The 18,960-nt window shown below is 42.1% G+C and overlaps 1 protein-coding gene across 7 annotated transcripts in view; it reads left to right on the top strand.

Annotated features, from left to right (window-relative positions):
- Positions 1–18,960, top strand: part of USP15 (ubiquitin specific peptidase 15) — an 89,799-nt gene that overhangs the window by 15,505 nt on the left and 55,334 nt on the right. For 5 of the 7 annotated variants that reach the window (XM_061639857.1, XM_061639858.1, XM_061639860.1 and 2 more), the window contains exons 4-5: positions 2,434–2,560; positions 3,038–3,183. In XM_061639857.1, the coding sequence (XP_061495841.1) occupies positions 2,434–2,560; positions 3,038–3,183 (273 nt within the window). Of the gene's footprint in view, positions 1–1,905; positions 1,988–2,433; positions 2,561–3,037; positions 3,184–18,960 lie in introns of those variants that run through there. The other 2 variants (XM_061639859.1, XM_061639861.1) reach the window with 2 other exon arrangements.

Genomic DNA, 18,960 nt, shown 5'->3' with positions numbered 1-18,960 from the left:
CGTCAAACCATAATTAACACAAACCATGGTGTGCGCAACCACTTCAAATAATGGTTTTCTACTCTGGTTTGCTGGCTCACAGCTGAAATGTATTACAGGCAACACTTGCTGAAGTCTCTCCAGTTTCAGCTGTGTACATAGATGGATAGCTTCATTGATTTATCTTTTGGGAAGAGTTGAAGAAATGAAAATTGTTGTTAATTGCCTTTGTCTATAGATCTTTTTAGGTTTTAAGTATAGCTGATTATCAAGATAACTGTATTTTACAGAAAGACTCATTTATGTGTTGCTGTCTGAATCCAGTTAAAATCTTTTGTAGTGTTCATTCCTCTTGTGATGAAATTGATATTGTATCAATTTATTGTATACTTGGGATTTACTGTAAATTTAATATTTAAATTGTGTTGCTTTACTGGGCCTGAAATATTAACCTAAAATATTATATCTATGTTTGTGTTTTGTGAGAAAGATTATCTGTGTTGTTATCTAAGCATTCTGTTTTAATGACTGATTTGATTACTGTTTGAAATCCTGTGTATTGTAACTTAACATTAGTCCAACACCTTACCTATATTAATCAGCAGTGACGGGAAGATAGCCTCAGTTTCATATGATGCAAGGCTTCCTAAGCCCAATAGATCACAAGTCCTCCTGAAAGAATGGGGACAGAGATAGTTACTTTGTGATAACACACTGAACTAAGGCAACCTCAAAGATGGTTTAGTTGAGGCAAAAGTCTCTCACTTTTCATTTAAAAGGGTGTCGACCATTCTACTGTAGGCAAAGCATAAGGGGCCAAACCAGAAAATACCAAGTAACAGAAATGAGCTTTTCCATGAGTGACACCTCAGCTTATCTCCCAGGTTTTCAGTGTTGCCTGCGTGCATGGAGATGTTTTGGTGGCAATGGAAAGTACATATTTAGAGCATATAATGCTTTTATTGTTTTATTGCTTGTTGTTTGCTGCCCTGGGCCCCTTTGGGAGGAAGGGCAGGATATAAATTCATTTATAAATAATAATAAATAAATAAATAAATTCACAACCAAAACAGCTGGTTTAAATGGTTTTTATTGGGTTGGACCCAGAGTTAAGTGTGTGTACTGGAGCTGGCAACAGCAGACTTCTCTGCTGCTTCCTACCTACAGCATTCCCCCCCCCAATGTTCTACCTAGGCTAGGGTCAGGAAGCCCTGCTGAATAGGGGTGAACTGTGCTGAGGGGAAGGGGGATCTTCCCAAATTGGTCAGAGGTACCTTCCTGCTTGTGGAAGTTGCGTGGAAGCCTTAGCCCACCCCTGATCACCCAGGTCGTAGCCCATCCCATTCAGCAGAATCCCTTATTGCTCAGTGGAACATTTTCAGGAGGCTAAAGGGACTGCCATGGCGAGGAAGCCAGTTTCTACCAGCCTTCACATGCTTAACTCTGCATATAAGATAATCATATTTTCATAAGTTGCTCTGAAAAGTCATTGAATTAGTTAACTCTTTAAAATAAATCAAAAATTTGCAATTTGCTTATTTTTAAATATATATACCAAAGATTCTTTGCACACTGAAATTCGAGGCAAACATTGTTTTGGTGCTGTTTTGGAATAGTGGCGTACACACAGACCTGGTTGTAACCTTAGCAACAAAAGTAACATGGCATAGCATTACTCTTCAGTTCTGTTCCACTTAAAGCTCAGCTGTAGCAATACATACAAATATTTTGGCATATACAAGTTCTGTATATTAAATTCAGTTTTCCTTAGATATCCAAATCAAACTACTTAATACTTGAACGATGTTTATTAATATACCCTTCCCTTCAGTGAGTGTTCATTAACTCTGTTGCTGTAGCATATGACTTCTAGCAGTTATTTGGTACCTCCTTCTTTACCATATTTGTCTGATGTATCACATATCAGGCTGATGGCTATTTTCAGGACAGTCTACATGGCTGACTTATGCAGTAACAGCATAGAAGATCAGATGGAAGTATATATGAGGTGATTGTGAACATTCTGCTTACTTCAATTTGCAAGTTTTGCCAATTCTTAGTAATATATGACAAAAGAGCAAATTAAAAAATATTTTCCTAGATAAAGGTGAACATTACTATATCAGTTACTAGAAAATCAGTTAATCAATGCAGTAACTCTTGCTGCTGTATATTGCTTTTTTATCGTACCCTATATTGTTTGGATTATTGGTAATGTTAAAAAAGAAGCAGTAGGGATATCTTGTTAATTTTAAACATATTTTTAAACCTAAAACTGTTTGATCATGATCTAGCATCCATGTTCTTTAACCTCATAAGAATTCACAGAGTGTTATAAAACATCAAATTCTAAAGTAAGAGCTAAGTATTTGAATTGCTGAGAGTTTTGTATTATGTATTTAAGGATTAATATATTCTATTCAAATAACCACTTTTGATGTGTTTATTTTCCAGGTAGTTGAACAGGGTATGTTTGTCAAGCACTGCAAAGTAGAAGTATATTTGACAGAATTAAAATTGTGTGAAAATGGAAATATGAACAATGTAGTAACCAGAAGATTTAGTAAAGCTGATATGATAGGTATGCCCATTGTTTGTAACCATGAGTGACTACATTTAATACCTTATTAAATATATTCTTCCAAACATTATAATTTTTGGATGAAATAAATTACATTTAAGTGTAAATGTAGAATTTGTATTACTTTTCCAGTATGTATAATGAGGATTTTTTTGTTTGGCCATAGTCTGAGAAAACTGGCAAATGTCAGATTCTGATACGGAATGAATGTCAGGCCATGGAAGCTAACAAATCTTCTTCAATGTATAGTATTAGTGCTTTGAATCATGGAGTAATGGATGAGTGGCTAAATCTAACTTACTTCCTCCATTCATACTGTTGCAAGTATTTGTGTAATATTCTTGTTACTGGAATGGTTTGCTAGTTGCTTTTTGTTTATAATGTGTTGAACTGTGACATGCATATTTACAAATTTTGCTGCTAGGCAATTATGGTACCATAGATCCTAAAACAATATTTTTATTTCTGTCAATACAGACACAATTGAAAAGGAGATAAGGAAAATCTTCAATATTCCAGATGATAAAGAGACCAGGTTGTGGAACAAATACATGAGTAACACATTTGAACCTTTAAATAAACCAGACAGTACCATACAAGATGCTGGCTTGTACCAAGGGCAGGTATGATATAATATACTTAGGGACCTAAAATTCTGGTGATTTTCTACTTCTCTGGCATGTGATCGTGATATAATTGCATACTGAGGACATCTTCTTGTTCTTAACATATGTTTAATTTCTTTTTGTGTCATCTTTACACTTAATTAGCCATTTCCACACCTTTAGGAGACATACGACAGAAGTCAGATAACCATGATAGTTTTGCTGCCTCAATTTGGGGCTTGTGTTTCTTGAACAACATATTTCCATATTGCATGATAAAACCACTTTTAACCACTCTCCGTTTTTTATATGAATAGTAGTACAAATCCAGTTCTGCTAGGCATACACAAGATCACATTTTTAAACTTTCTTTAAAATTTTCCACAGTACTTTTAGATATAGCCAGTTACAGCGTGCATTGCATCTTTGTCTCAAAGATTAAAAAACAATGATTTAAACAATGATAAAACTGTTACCTTGTGATAGCCTTGTTAAGCTTTTCAACATTAACATAGTGTATTCTTTTAATCATTTTTCAAGAAAACAAAAGTTATATTCACATTAATATATAACAGAGAAAACATGTTATCAACTTAAAACAAATCAAAGCCATATTGAACTTTGGAGAGGCAATAATTTCTTTGACAAAACCAAATAAACAGAGTCCATACTTGGAGAAATCTGTTTTGTCTGTATCCTGTTTTTTTTATATCATAAATCTAGTTCTTAGAACTTCACCTAAAATTTTGACTGATACATCCAGAGAGACTCTAGATGGGCTGGAGGGAAGAACAGCAATACTCCTGGAACATGTTCAGTTGATATCTAAAGAATAAGTTAATTTTGATATTGGAACTAATTCCCAAAGCTGGTTTATCTAATCACTGCTCTGAGGTAATGTCTGAGCTTTCAGTTTATGAGTAAATAACCATCTTACTGCTATTATCTCATATATTAATTATCTATCTTATCTATTTATTGATTGAGATGTATAATTTAACAATAGTAAGGGATTTAATGCTATTTCACAACATAATATTTTAGGCATTAATTTTGTAATAATTTACTAGTATTTCTGTGCTGAAGAACATAACCACATATGAACATAATTTATTGCAAAGTTTGAATTGTTATATATCGCATTATTACAACAGATTTCCATGGAGATATTCATGCCAATGTGTCCATTTAATTATATAGTCTTTGACCAACTCCCATCTGCAATCATGGAATCGTAGAACTGTAGAGTTGGAAGGGGCCTGTAAGAGTATTGAGTCCCACCCCCTGCTCAATGCAGGAATCCAAATTAAAGCATACCCAACAATGCACAAGAGACTGTTTGATCTTCCTGCTCAATTTGTGTTTCCCTGGCTCAGCCTTTCCTACAGTGAACACATTCCTTTAAACATCCCAAGACTGGGGACTCCTACTCCCTTTCCTCCCATTTTGAACAGAGGTGATGGGCAAAGAGCCTATCTCTGTGAGTGAGCAAAACCATGGCTGCTGTAGGTGCCTTTTTCCCCACTGATGGGAGGTGGGATGTCCATACCATTTTGTGGTCCTGTCTCTTTTTCTGCTCTTTTAGATGCAGCAGCATTTTTTTGTTGTTGTTATGCTACACCCCTACATCAGCTATTTTGTGACAGGTGCCCATGGCACTTTCTCAATTCCAAATGTGCTTACTGGAGTGAAAACCTGACTGTTCCATGTATTAGTTCTGTGATAAGATAGATAAGTTTAATTACGGTCAAAGACCCAAATGAGAATACAATCCAGTCGATTAAGATATACAAGTAGTGTACAATATACATACATAGATAAGGAGAAACAGGAACATTACACAGAAGCACGTATTAATTGGGCCGCATATATGAACTTGGCCACCTGGATAGTGGTTCGTTTATCTATACCAGATAAAATAGAAGCAACTATATCATCAGGAGTTTTATATTTATGTATCGGGTTCGATAAGATAAAGTTTAAAAATTTGCAACGGATCTGAGAATATAAAGGGCAATCAAGAATACAGTGACGAAGGGTCTCAATACTATCTGGGCAACACGGGCAAGTACGGAGATTATAAGGTATTCCCCTAAATCGCCCCTCAAGGATTGCCGAGTTCAGAGAATTGAATCTCGCTTTAGAGAATGCTATACGTAGTTTGGGAACGATGAGAAAATAAAAATAGGGAGCAATTTTTTCAAATTCAGAAGTTAAATTTAAATGTAAGGGAGAGCATGTTTTCGAGGCCTGGTTTATTGAGAGCTGATAGTCAATATCCTTTAAGCAGGAACGAATTAAGGTTACCGCTTCTCTGGGCGAGTGAAGGAGCAGATATTCCTTGGATAGACCTATCTTCAATAGTTTCAGCTCTATTTTATTATTCCAAGAGGAAGGGTTAGAGTCTCCCCAAAATAAAAGGAGAAGGCCTGGCGAAATATTAGTCGAGATTTTTACCCAGTAATTAACGGTCATTAGCCAGGCCTGACAGTCCAATGATGGAATTCCGCATTCGAGTCTAACTGCCGCTGATGGGATGCATCTAGGTAAACCCAAGAGACAGCATAATAGGCTAGAGAGGACCGATTCAACTGTGGAGTTCATAGAGTGAATCCAAATCGGAGCTCCATATAAGAGTTGGGGCACAATCTTGTAATTAAATAATTTGATAATCGCTGGCACAAATCGGCCCCCTCTATAATAGAAGCGGAGAAGACTCTTAAGAGAGTATCTAGCTTTCGAGATTGCCTCTCCTATATGACAGGACCAGCTCATAGAAGAGTGAAAAGTTATGCCTAAGTATTTATAATGGGCAACTTGATCTATATGGTGGCCATTAATTGTCCAAACGGGTAAAGTTCTTTGATTTGAGAACACGAGAATCTTAGTTTTACCATAATTTATAGATAATTGGTTCTCAGTGCAATAAGTCATAAATGACATTATAATCCGTTTAAGGCCAATCTTAGAAAAGGACAAAAGTGCCGCATCATCGGCATAAAGCAACAGGGGACATCTAACATCAGCCATTTTAGGAATATGGAAATCGTGGGAGAGACAAGAGTCCTTCAGATCATTCAAATAAAGGGTAAATAGAAGGGGGGCTAAAACACAGCCTTGTCTTACTCCTGTAAACGTTGGGATGGAGTTTGTTAACCCACCCTCCTTGTCGCACGACACTCGGAGCGACGTGTGCTGATGTAGGTTATAAGTTAAATATAGCAGTCTTTTATCAATAGTTGTATTCATTAATTTATACCAAAGTTTATCACGAGGTATAGAGTCAAATGCTGCCTTTAGGTCGACAAAGGCAACATGAAGGCTAGTGTTCTTATACTTGCTATATTTCTCTGCTAAATGGTGTAAAATGAGACAATGATCTAAGGTTGAAGAGCCTCTTCTAAAACCTACTTGTTCTATGCCAAGAATATTATTCCCATCCAGGCTTGTAATTTATTTTTCAACAGTTTACTTATTGTTGAAAGAAGACTGATGAGACGGTAATTAGAAGGATCTTGTCGATTTCCCTTTTTAAATATGGGAATTACTATAGCTTCTTGCCATGAAGCTGGGAAGAAACCCGTTTCGTTAAGTTTAGTAAACATCCTAGCTAATAAAGGGGCCCACCAGTCTGGGAAGCTCTGTAATAGCTCGGCAGGGATGTTATCAGAACCTGGCGCTTTTCCTTTTTTAAGTCCGATGATCAGTTCCTTTATTTCAGATTGATTTACAGTCGGCCAGATGGGGAGCAAATGAGGGTCAAGTGAGAAGGGGATCGAATTATTGAGACAAGCTCTCTGATATAAGGTTTTAAAATAACCTTCCCACGTTTGGGGAGGGATAGAATAAAGGACTGAGGAAGTTGGTTTGAGTACTTTCGTTATGATAGACCAAAAAGTATTTGAATTTTCTGATCTAGAAGCACATATAAGCTGATCCCATTCCTCTTTAAGTGCCTGAGTTTTTTTAAATGCAATGACTGCCTTATATTTCCTTTTAGTTGTATAATAAGCCGGAGGGAGATGATTCAGATGATGTTGGCGATAGTTTAAATAGATAGATCTCAGTTGTAATTTCAAGGCCAAACATTCCTCATCAAACCATTTGGGACGATCAGTTTTTCCCTTTTTTGGAATAGAGTTGGAGGATCGGGAGGGTAGTAAGTTTTTAAAAGATCTAATTAAGTTGTCATAGGCATTATGTAGAGCATCTATGGAATCCGTATTCATTAAGAGGGATTTGGTATCTTGAAAATTTGAGGAGGTCAAATGGTTCTCAATATTATCAGCTACAGAAGTTGTCCAAAATGATCTCTTATGATACGCGGGAAAATTTATTAAGATGTTGCTATTAGAAGGAAGGCGTATGTTCTCATGAGTATAACATGAGAAATTAATTGGAAGGTGGTCGCTGTTTAATTTTGTTCCAGTAGCGAAGTTCCCTATCATATTAATTAGGTCATGAGAAACTAAAACATAATCTATTACGCTGCTTCCTGAGTTGGAAATGTATGAGTATTCCGCACATTCATCAATAGTTTGGAGACCATTCAGAATGATTAAATGATGACTAGCAACAAAGCGAGCAAGGCAAATCCCCGCTCTGTTGATTTTCTGATCCTTTGACACTCTATCATAGGGAAAGGCTAAGTAATCACACTCCTCATCGCGCCATAATTTGGAAGCAAGGAGTGCCTCGTTGTTAGGGCCAATCCTTGCATTGAGATCTCCCATGAGTATCATTTTTGCATTAGGGTAGCTAATCTCAAGATCTAAAATGTATTGGTCCAAGGATTTCCATATAGATTCTGTGAGGGCACAGGACATAGAGGTAGACATATAAACATTAATGAGCAAAAAAGGAAGATCATCAATTTCCATCAGGGCTGCCATCGCAAGGGAATCAAGGAATGGGATAGGGGAAATATTTATATCTAAAGAAGTCGAGACTAAGATAGCCAAGCCCCCTTTTGCTCTGCCACTCAATGAGGGCGTAGCCGGGAGATCTAAAGAGAAAAAACCATTTAAAAAAGGTTTATGAGTAATCCAAGTTTCTTGCATAAAAATAATATCAAAATTATACAAATACGTAATCCATTCATGCTCTATGACTCGTGAGTTCCAGCCTGCAATATTCCACAATAAAAAATGGAGGCTGTGTTTAGGCAACTTAGGTATGGGGGAGGTATTACAATAGGATCTTAAGTCATCTGGGAATTTTTATTTATTTTATTTTTATTATTCAATTTATATACCGCCCTTAGCGAAATAGCTCTCAGGGCGGTGAACAAACAAAATAAAATACAATATATCATAATAAAAATACAAAAACATATACAAACAAACAACGAAAAGCACAGCAAAAACAAAATAAATACTACAAAAATTAAAATACAGATTAAAAGATTTAAAAAGTTAAGAAGAATGTCTGAGAAGCATCGTTTGGAGTAATATAGCATTGTCAATTAAATTCAGTGATGCGATCTAAGTAGCCAGTGGTATCTTTAAAGATCGCTCCTTTGGTGGTGTTGTATTTTTGTTTCGGATAAACTTCAGATTCAGGTGATACGAAAGCTCTTGGACTATCTGTATATCTCAGATCTTGTGAGGATAGAGGTCTAACTTTATCCTTCCAGTTGGCCGAAAGAGTGGAGTTTCATTGTAGGTCGCACTGTCTCGATCCGTGAAGTTGTGGGGCATATCATCATGGGCCTCTGTTCCAAGAAAGGAAGGCTTTGTAACTGAGGCTTGTGGCCGAGAAGGGGACTTGAGTCGAAGAATTAGTTGGTGAAGCCTATTTATAAGAGCTGCTCTTTCAGGCTCAGGAAGGGTAAGATACAAATCGGCAAGTTGGCTTTCTTCAGGTTCTAGTTCATGGAATGGGGTCGTTGATAAATGCGTGCAGTCTATCTGTTTCTGAAGAGGGTTTGTAAATGGTACAGGGTCCTGCCCCAGCAGTAAGCAGCCGTTTTGTCCAAAATTAGGTGTTGGTAAAATAGCATCATCAGACTGGGGCAACTGTATAGGAATTACAAGAGGAGTAGGAGGAGATGTATTAATATAAAATCTTTGTACTAAGAAACCAAATCCGTATAAGTTATTCCTATTACGAAAAAGTTGATTTGCCACAGCTCTCGAGTTGCATGTGATGATCAGTCGCCATTCATAAGGGGTTTGGGACAAAATTTTTATAGATCTTATGAAGCTCAACTTTCGAGGTGTAGCCAGGGATTTGTTAAAGCAGTTATCCAAAAATGCAATACTTGGTATCTGTAAACGATGTTCAGTATATTTGGCTTTGTAGGAGATTGCCAATCTGTCTGTTTGCAGTACCAAGTTCCAAGGCATAGCAGAGTTTGGATTCATAGTCAGCGGCACAAAATGTTGGTTGTTCATAATCGGAGAATTTTCCATTTCGGTCACAGTTGGAGAGTTTGAAGAATGGAGCGATTCGGAGAGAGCAGAAACAGAGACCTCAGACTTAGAAATGTTAGGGGTTATGATGGTAGTGCTGCCAAGTTGCTTTGGCGTTGACTTCGTATTTTGAGTTTCAAGAATTTTGAATAGAGGTTTGAAATTCATTTTATTAGAAGAGTTGGATTTTGGATTTTTCACATTTTTTGATTTCTTTATATTTTTGATGTGTTGCAGAGATTTCTTTTTTTTGTTTTTTTTCGTGTATTTGCCCGGTCCACTTGTGTGCTCCTTTATAGAGTCCTGGGAAGGAGGTAAGAGAGATTGGACCGCCTGCACCACTGTATGCAACAGTGAGTTGGTTTCTGAGATATAGATTTTAATAAGTTTTATTTCCTCGAACAAGTCCAAGTGAACTGCTGAATCAGTAGTCTGAGCATCAATTGGGTGTTTCTTCCAACTACTAGGAGGTGGTGAGGTCTGGCCGTTAGATGTTTGATAGGAGTCGATAGTTAGAAAGGCTGCAGATAATGTTTCATTAGTGGAGTTAAAAGAGTTATTAAAACCAGCATCCTGCAACTCCTCTGCAAGATTTTGAGTGGAGTTGTTCCAGATGGGTTTAATAGGAAGGTGGTGGTCTAGTGACCATTCATGTTGGTTTAGTCTCATTAGGGTTGGGTGAGGACTTAATGCAGTAGAGTAATCAGAGTGAATCTTGTTGGCAGCTGGGTGAAAAAAACTTGTAATTTTAGACTGGGAGGGTCTGTGACGTCTGGATATATCATCGTCCTGAGTAAGGTATTTCTGCTGATAATTATTCATTGTCAAAATTAGTCGGCGGTTTAGCCACTACAACCAGAGTAATAAAAATGCTGGTAGGTCAATTAGGTCGTAAAATAAAACAGTAAAACAATAAAACCTTAAGATACCAGCTCAGCAATAAAATGGCTGCCTCCCGGGAGTTTGCTGAATCGGCAGTAAAAGTTTACAAAAGGAGGAAAATATATAGAGGCTTTGTTTGCATCAGACCCAGCATGAGGCGACACTTAAGAAGTTCATAAAGAGTGTAGCCAAAGATTAGCAGTTCAAATAGACCCAATAAGTATAATAAAGGGTCAAAAAAGAGCGAGTAAACAGTGCACCTTACCGGTGAGAGGTAGACCGGAAGTCCCAGTTCTGTGCCAAACAATCAAACCTTAAAAGTTTAGCTCTGGCTGAATATTTCTTTAGGAGGAGGGTGCAGACAGTACCAAAAGAGACATAAATCCTCCTTTCATACTTCAGGTGAGGACTTCTGCAAAATTAGGGAGTACACTAAAATTCATTGGAGCACTTAGTTCTGTAAGGCTAGTAACAGCCATTTAGATTTTAAACATCTAAAATGGTGACCACCAACCTGATAGAGCTTCAAGAGTTCCAATTAGGCCCAATCTGCACTAGACATATAAAGCTGTATCGTACCACTTTAAACAGTCCCAGCTTTCCCCAAAGAATGCTGGGAAGTGTAGCTTGTTAAGGATACTGAGAGTTGTTAGAAGATCTCCCCTCACAGAGCTACAATTCCCAGAGTTCCCTGGGAAGAGGGATTGAGTGATAGTGGACTTATAATGGACTGTCCACAGGGGCATCACTACCGGGGTGCGGACGGTGCGGACTGCACCTGGGTGACACCGTGAGGGGGGTGACACCCAGAGCTGCCCCGCCCTGCGCCATTGCCCAGCAAAGGAGCCGAGAAGCGCTCCAGGTTGGCGCAGCCAACTCCTCCTCGGAGGCGGGCGGGCGAGACGGAAAGCAGGCGCCCGCTCGCTGGCAGTGAAGCCGGGATGGGCCTTCTACTGCCAGCCTGGAGCGCGTGTGTGCGCGTGCCGGAGGTCCACACCCCCCCACACTCCCGCTAGTGACGCCGCTGACTGTCCACACATCATTCTGCTTCATTAGTTGTTCTGTGATGCTTTCCCAGTGTTACCACATCATTGCTGTCTGGAGGGGCACTCTTGGGCTAAAGCACAACAAAAGCAGGACAAAAAACCCAGAACATAGACTGGAAATAAACCAGTATAATTACAGGATTTCAGCAGGAAGTGATGGGACATGCATGGACTGGAAACAAAACAATACGACCACCCCAAGGCTTTTGGAGGCGCAAACAGTATTTGAAAGCAAGATCTCACACGTACTTCTGTCACCATTAAGGAGGAAAGTTCATCAGTGGGAGATTTTCTTCCTAATGCTAAAAGCACTTTTTTGGGAAGGGGGCAATTTTTATTGGGATCATGGGTAGATTCTTCCCCCACACTACAGTCCCAATGAAAATCCCCCCATGTCCATTGTTATTGTTGTTACTGTTATTTTAAAACCTGATTTGCTTCCAAGTGATATATTTAGCATCACGTGCAGCTTGAACCTAAGAATACATTCAGTTTTTGCTCAGAGGGCTCTGAATGAAGGCTGAGCGGAAAGATCTGCATGGAGAGCATTTGCCTCAAATGTGGGCATGAGGGCAAAATCGGAGGGATAAATAGCAAATGATTCCAAAAGATTTAGCAGCCACCTTTTTCAGTGGGGGTGGGGGGGTCACATTCCCTCCTGGGCAGTTTTCCAGAGGGGTGCATGGACATGGTGGGTGCTCTGCCCTCCATCCAGGCAAGCAAGAGGTATTATCACTGTGCAAGGACACATTCCAGCCAGGCAAAATCAGTAGAGGAGGAGCGTGCAGAACGGAGCTGGTGAGGAGTATGGCCTGGGCAACACCTTGAGGTCTAGATAGAGAGGCCTGGAAGGCCGCATTCAAGCCCATGCTTCCCCCCCCCGGGCTCAGGTTCCCCTCCCCTCCCATACCACAGAATTCCATCTAACAGAAATTGACAGCCATCATGGTGAAGTGGTTAGAGTGTCTGATGAGGACCTGGTAGGCAGCGGTTCAAATCCCCACTTGGCCATGAAGCTCCCTGGGTGGCCTTTGGCCAGTCACTGCCTCTTGGTCTAACCTACCTCACAGGGTTGTTGTGAAAATAAAATGAAGAGGGAGAGAATTATGCATGCCACCTTGAGCTCCTTGGAGGAAAGTCAGGATATGGATGCAATAATACATTAATAAACCCACAGGCTTGGAGGGGACCCAAGAATCTCATCCATACCAACCACTCCCCCATCCTATAAATCAGGAGTGGGGAGCCATTGGCCCTCTATGGTGCTTTTTTTTAATGAGGTGCCAGTACTCATATCTTGATAAAAGTGGCATGGGTGCCAGGAAATGGTTGTGATGGGCAGCCCTCCCAAAAAGAGGTAGCAGTGCTGTTACAAAAAAAACCCTGGCCCTCCAGATGCTGCTGAACTACAGCTCTCATCAGCCCTAGTGAGCATGGCCAATGCTCAATGGCAGTTCAGCAACTTTCTAGAACTGTTTGTTTGCCCAGCCACATGCTGGGCATCCTTACCCATTCACCCTCCATGTGCTATGAATGACATGAAATGATGCTATGTCACGATGCAGTGTCATTCCGAGGAGCATTGAAGTGTGTGTGGGAGGATTGCATTCTCTCCACCCCTCAATACAGCAGTGGTACAAAAGTAAATAGCAGTTAAATAGTTAGAAGCCCCCCTCTCCCCAATTTTCAGAAATGGTCACTTCCATTTTTAAAAGTCACCAAAATGCTGCCCCTTACAAATGACCAGGAGCAAATGGGATGGGAAATTTCATCGGAGTCATTCTTAATTCCATCCCAGGATACTTTAATAAGTAAATAATACTTTAATAAGAAGGATAGTTAATGTTTGCCTTTAAACAAAAAAAATATTTTAAATTTCTATTAAATTCTTTAGGCTGCAATCTAATACACACTTACCTTGGAGTAAGTCCCATTGAACCAAATGGAGCTTACTTCTGAGTAGATGTGTACTGGATTACAACCAGGCAGAGCAATCTAAATGATGGGAACCCGGGGGGGGTGATGGCAGAGGAGCCAGCGCATATCTCCACAGCATCCACTTGCTGCTCATGAGCTGCTGCCCTGGCTGAGCACCCGCTCCATCAGAAGTTGCGCATGAGAGCCAGAAGAGAAGAGCTGGCTCCTATAAACAGGCCTACCGGGAAGTAAGTGGTACCCGTAGGCCACCATTTAGATTTTTTTTACTGTGCCTGCCTATTAGCCAGTGGAATTATGGGGATCGGGACTTGGGGGAGCACTCCAAGGGGGACTTGGAAGTTTTGTATGCCCCCCCCAATGGCTGCAAGTCCTCCTGCCAGGGCTCCTTCCCTGCCCGTTTTTGGGGCTTCCATCGGCTCTCCATCCACCAGGCTGGCCATCCCTAGCAGACCCCTGTAAAGGAGAAGTTTTAATTTCAGGTTTGTGCATTTGTTTCTAATATCTAATCCAGAGAGTGTATACAGTTTATTATATATAATTTCACATTTTGTACAGACAATCCACCACTTGTTTTTTATCATATAATATATTTGCTGTCATTCTTTATTTTCACTGCAAATAACTTTCAACTGATCTTGCCACTTTCTAAATTGCTGATTTGATATTCTAATTGGGAGGGTTTGGAGCAGCAAACTGATTTTTACTAACACTCATTTTCACAGTGGAGAGTCTTCAAGAAAAAGATAAGTTTACTTTTTCCTGCTGTTTTATAAGATCATCATATTCTTAGTATAAATTATCATAATTATTTTCCCTATGAGTCCGGCCATCACAGCGGGTATTAGCTCCACCTATCGTGCGAAGGCAAGAATGTCTTTGAAGTCAAGACTAGGGGCGTCAGGCCCCTCCCACTCTCCAGTTCATTCTTGCCTTCGTACGAACAAGATTGAGATACTATAGCGTAGCATTTAGCTAAGTTTTTCCGTATTTGTCTGTTTATTTGTTCTGACTGGGTGCGAACATAGTGTTTCTTGTGTGTCTCCCCAGTCCATCCTTTCCCTGTTTTTCTGTTTAACTTCATTTAAGTTTATTTCTACTTCTTTTGAGGGTTCCCTCAGAGACCGCGGCTGCGGTTCTCCATGTTTTTGTATTTAGCCTTCCATTTACTTTTATTTCCCTTGCTTGTCTGAGGGTCCCCACAGAGACTGCGGCTGCGGTTCTCTACCTTTTTTTGGCCGTTTTTGAGCCTTTCCCTCCCTGGCTTTGCCATCCATCGGGAGCTCGTGGCTTTGTCTCTCCCGTAGCGCTTTTCCTGCTCAAGCCGCGCTCTGTGGAGCTTTTGAAGGAACCGCGGCTGCGGTTCTCTTCCAGGCGGGAGCTTGCGGCTGCGGCTCCCTGCCCTTTTTCCCAGACACCTAATTTCAGCCTGCCGCCTTAATTCAGCCTGCCGGGGTTCTGCCTCTCCGGAGCCTGTTGATACGGCTCCTTTTCTCCCTCTATCGCCGTGACTTTAATTTTCGCCGCGGAGAGCTGTGCAGCCGGCGGCGGCAGCGGCTTGCCTTCCTGCTGCCTCATCCGTCACAGGCTTCTCTCGGCAGTCTCCTTCTTGGGGTTTTTTAGAGCCGCAAGCGCGGCTATCAGCCCCGCGGCTCCCCCTGCGAGACTGTGCTGGGCTACCCTTCCCCCAGTTCATTACCAGACAGCCGCCATTGCTCCGTCTATCTCCGCCATTTTTAGATCATTTTTTCCCGCCCTTTTTTTTCCCGGGCGCCATTTTTGTTGGATTCAAATTTCCCGCCTTTTTTGTTACCCCTTTATTAACCAATGGATACCTTCCCTGCAAGCTATCTGTATGTGTGTTGTCTGTGTGTTGTAGACAGACTTACACAGGGCTGCCTCACACACAAATTTACTGTGACTGTATCATCAAGGCTGGAGTTTTAATACAGTGGCTGCCTTGTACTAAAGTTGAATTATATTCAGTACCATCAAGGCTGGAGCTTTAATATCAGTGGCTGACTTGTACTAAATCTGAATTATATTCAGTATTATCAAGGCTGGAGCTTTAATATCAGTGGCTGACTTGTACTAAATTTGAATTATATTCAGTATCATCAAGGCTGGAGCTTTAATATCAGTGGCTGACTTGTACTAAATCTGAATTATATTCAGTATTATCAAGGCTGGAGCTTTAATATCAGTGGCTGACTTGTACTAAATCTGAATTATATTCAGTATTATCAAGGCTGGAGCTTTAATATCAGTGGCTGACTTGTACTAAATCTGAATTATATTCAGTATTATCAAGGCTGGAGCTGACTTGTACTAAATCTGAATTATATTCAGTATTATCAAGGCTGGAGCTTTAATATCAGTGGCTGACTTGTACTAAATTTGAATTATATTCAGTATCATCAAGGCTGGAGCTTTAATATCAGTGGCTGACTTGTACTAAATCTGAATTATATTCAGTACATCCTGCCCCCTCTGTGGCCGTGTACCACGCCTGAAATCCAGCCTACAGCACTAATCTGAACTATATGTTGTACATCCTGCCCCCTCTGTGGCCGTGTACCAAGCCTAAAATACAGCCTATATTATACAGCCTATATTATTCTAACGCTGATACCACAGTGCATTCTGCCCCCTCTGTGGCCGTGCACTTAGCCATCTGCCAGTGTATCCTACCCCCTCTGTGGTCGTACAATGTGCCAGTTCGGGTCTTTACATCCTGCCCCCTCTGTGGCCGTGTACTGCACCCAAGTTAATATAAGATGGCAGAACAGCCAGGCATGTCGCAATCAGCCAATATGATGCCAGATCAGCCAGGCATGTCACAAACAGCCCAACCGCAACACTCTACGGCGACTAAGCCTAAGCATGTTAAAGCAATGGCTAAGACAAAACATCTTTCAAGCCATAGCAAACCAAAGCGGCTATGCTATGCCTCTGTGCCAACCCCCACCACTACCACAGCAACTCAGGCACACATAAGCGATATACTTCATTCCCCTGCTGCTTCCTCTGACGAGGAAGATTTTGCTGGCTTCCACACTCAGCCTTCGCCTAACCAGCCTCCCTCCGTTTTACCGTCCCAAACATCTGCTGCAATAGCCACTCAGGCACAAACATCTACCACAACTGGGCTGCTGCCGTCCCCTGATTTCCTCTTCCAACTTCAAGCCATGCTGGCATTTTTCACCCAAATGCAGTCACCACCACAAGTTCCTGCCATACCCCAACTCAACATGGACCAACGTGCTTGTCATGAAGCTCATCCTTCCTGTTCACCTAACCCCTTTGATGTAGCCAGAGGCAGATGTATTGACGAAGCCTCGTATGCGGAGGAGTCAACCTTCACTGACCACGTTGAAGGAGATGACTGAAGCGACTATTCAGATCAAGAGGAGGATACATCGTATTGCTTGTTTAATGCTTCAGACTGTCAGCCCCTGGCACGCAGGGTAGTTAATACCCTTGGTCTCCAGACTGCGCCTTCAACTTCCTCCACCCCAGCCATCAAAGGGGCCAAGGTTCTCAAATCCCCTGCACCTACTGAACATTGCATCCCGGTGCCGGACCCGATTGCCAAATTGGCCTCTGAAGAATGGGCTCACCCATTCCATTCTCGCCGCTTCAAGAACCTGGCTGACAGGTTTTACGCCCTAGCTCCGGACTTTGCCACCAAGTTAGACGTCCCTGGCATAGATGAACCAATCGCTCGCCTCGTTTCACGTTCTCTCTTGCCCAGGGAAGGGGAATCCCAACTAAAGGACACTACTGAGCGACGAATAGACTTCGCCCTCCGCAAAAATCACGAGGCCACTGCCCTTTCCATGCGTGCCTCCGCTTCGGCCTCCATTTTCTCCAGAGCAGCTATGATGTGGCTGGATGATCTTCTAGAGGACACTAACCCTGATCCTGTCACCCTCAGAAGGTCACTGGTAAAGTTGCGTAAGACAGCAGCTTTTGTGGCCGATGCCACCTTGGATGCCACTCAGTTGGGGGCACGAGCCATGACGGCTCAGATAGTCACTCGACGGACCCTCTGGCTTCGCCACTGGCAAGCTGATTCAGCGGCCAGAATGAATCTGTCCAGGGCTCCTTACTCCGGATAGTTACTCTTCGGCAAGGAAGCTCTAAAGGCAGTGCTGGTTGATCCCAAAGACGCCCACAAACCGGTTCTGGCCACTGTCCAGAACATTGACCACAGGCCTTTCAGGCGATCTCCTTCCGTACTAACCAGCCCTTTCGAGGAACGCGGCCAGGAGGACGAGGCCGCAACTTCAGATCCTATGACCCCAATTCATTCAGGGGCTCCTGGAACCCACGCTTCCAGGGCAGAGACCTACGGCTGGCTTGTCAACTTCGACAAAAGCCATCTCCAACCAACCCAATGCCTACTACATCTAGGGGCAATGTTGGACACCCTGCAGGCAATGGTATTCCTGGCTCCAGATCGCATCACTGCCATCACAAGCATCGCAAGGTCCCTGATGCAACAAACATCAGCAGACATCATGCTTCTAGCCAGGGCGCTCGGAATGTTCATTTCTACAATCCATATTGTGCCATGGTCTCGAGCCCACACTCGGCATCTTCAATGGACTCTACTGCCCTTTCAACAGGACATTGCCAGCTCCAACCATCGCAAGGTTCGCTTGACCCCCGCGCTGCGCCTATCATTCCGCTGGTGGACGAGGTCCCAACACCTCTCCAAGGGCACGCCGTTCAGAGAACCACACAGAACTGTTGTAACCACAGATGCCAGCCTCATCGGCTGGGGAGCCCACTGCAACTCCCAGTATGTTCAGGGGGTTTGGTCCACCACAGAGCAGACTCAAAGCATCAACTGGCTGGAGCTAAAGGCTGTACATTTAGCTCTACTTCATTTTCAGTCTCTGTTCCCTTTGGACCATGTCCTCATTCGAACGGACAACACGTGTGTAAAATCACATTTGAACAGACCGGGGGGCACCAGGTCTCATCCTCTGCAGGACCTAGCCTCCCTCATCTTTGTCTGGGCAGAACAACATCTACAATCCCTGAAAGCAGAACATCTCAGAGGGATTTGGAATGTGACAGCAGACTGGCTCAGCAGACAACAGGTTTTTCCGGGGGAATGGAAACTTCACCCAGCCATTTTCCATCGTCTTCAGAGTCGGTTCGGTGAATTCTCAATCGACCTGTTTGCCTCCAGTCGCAATTGCCAGCTACCCAGGTACTTTGCCCGATACCTGGAGTCAACAGCGGAAGCAATGGATGCTCTGACAATACCGTGGCCAGACGGTCTCTTGTACGCCTTTCCTCCCATAACATTGTTAGCCAAAACCTTGAGGAAGGCGTGAACCAGCTGGTTCTGATAGCACCATTTTGGCCATGCCGACCGTGGTTCTCAGATCTTCTGGCAGTGTCAATGATGGATCTTTGGACACTTCCAGTCAGGCCAGACCTTCTATCCCAGGGTCCAGTATGGCACCAGGACCCTACTTGGCTCAATCTAACAGCATGGTGTT

Source organism: Rhineura floridana, chromosome 8 (assembly GCF_030035675.1).
Source record: "Rhineura floridana isolate rRhiFlo1 chromosome 8, rRhiFlo1.hap2, whole genome shotgun sequence".
In the NCBI taxonomy this organism is placed as follows: Eukaryota; Metazoa; Chordata; class Lepidosauria; order Squamata; family Rhineuridae; genus Rhineura; species Rhineura floridana.
Note: the sequence above shows the minus strand (reverse complement) of the source record. Positions and strands in the feature narration are given on the sequence as shown.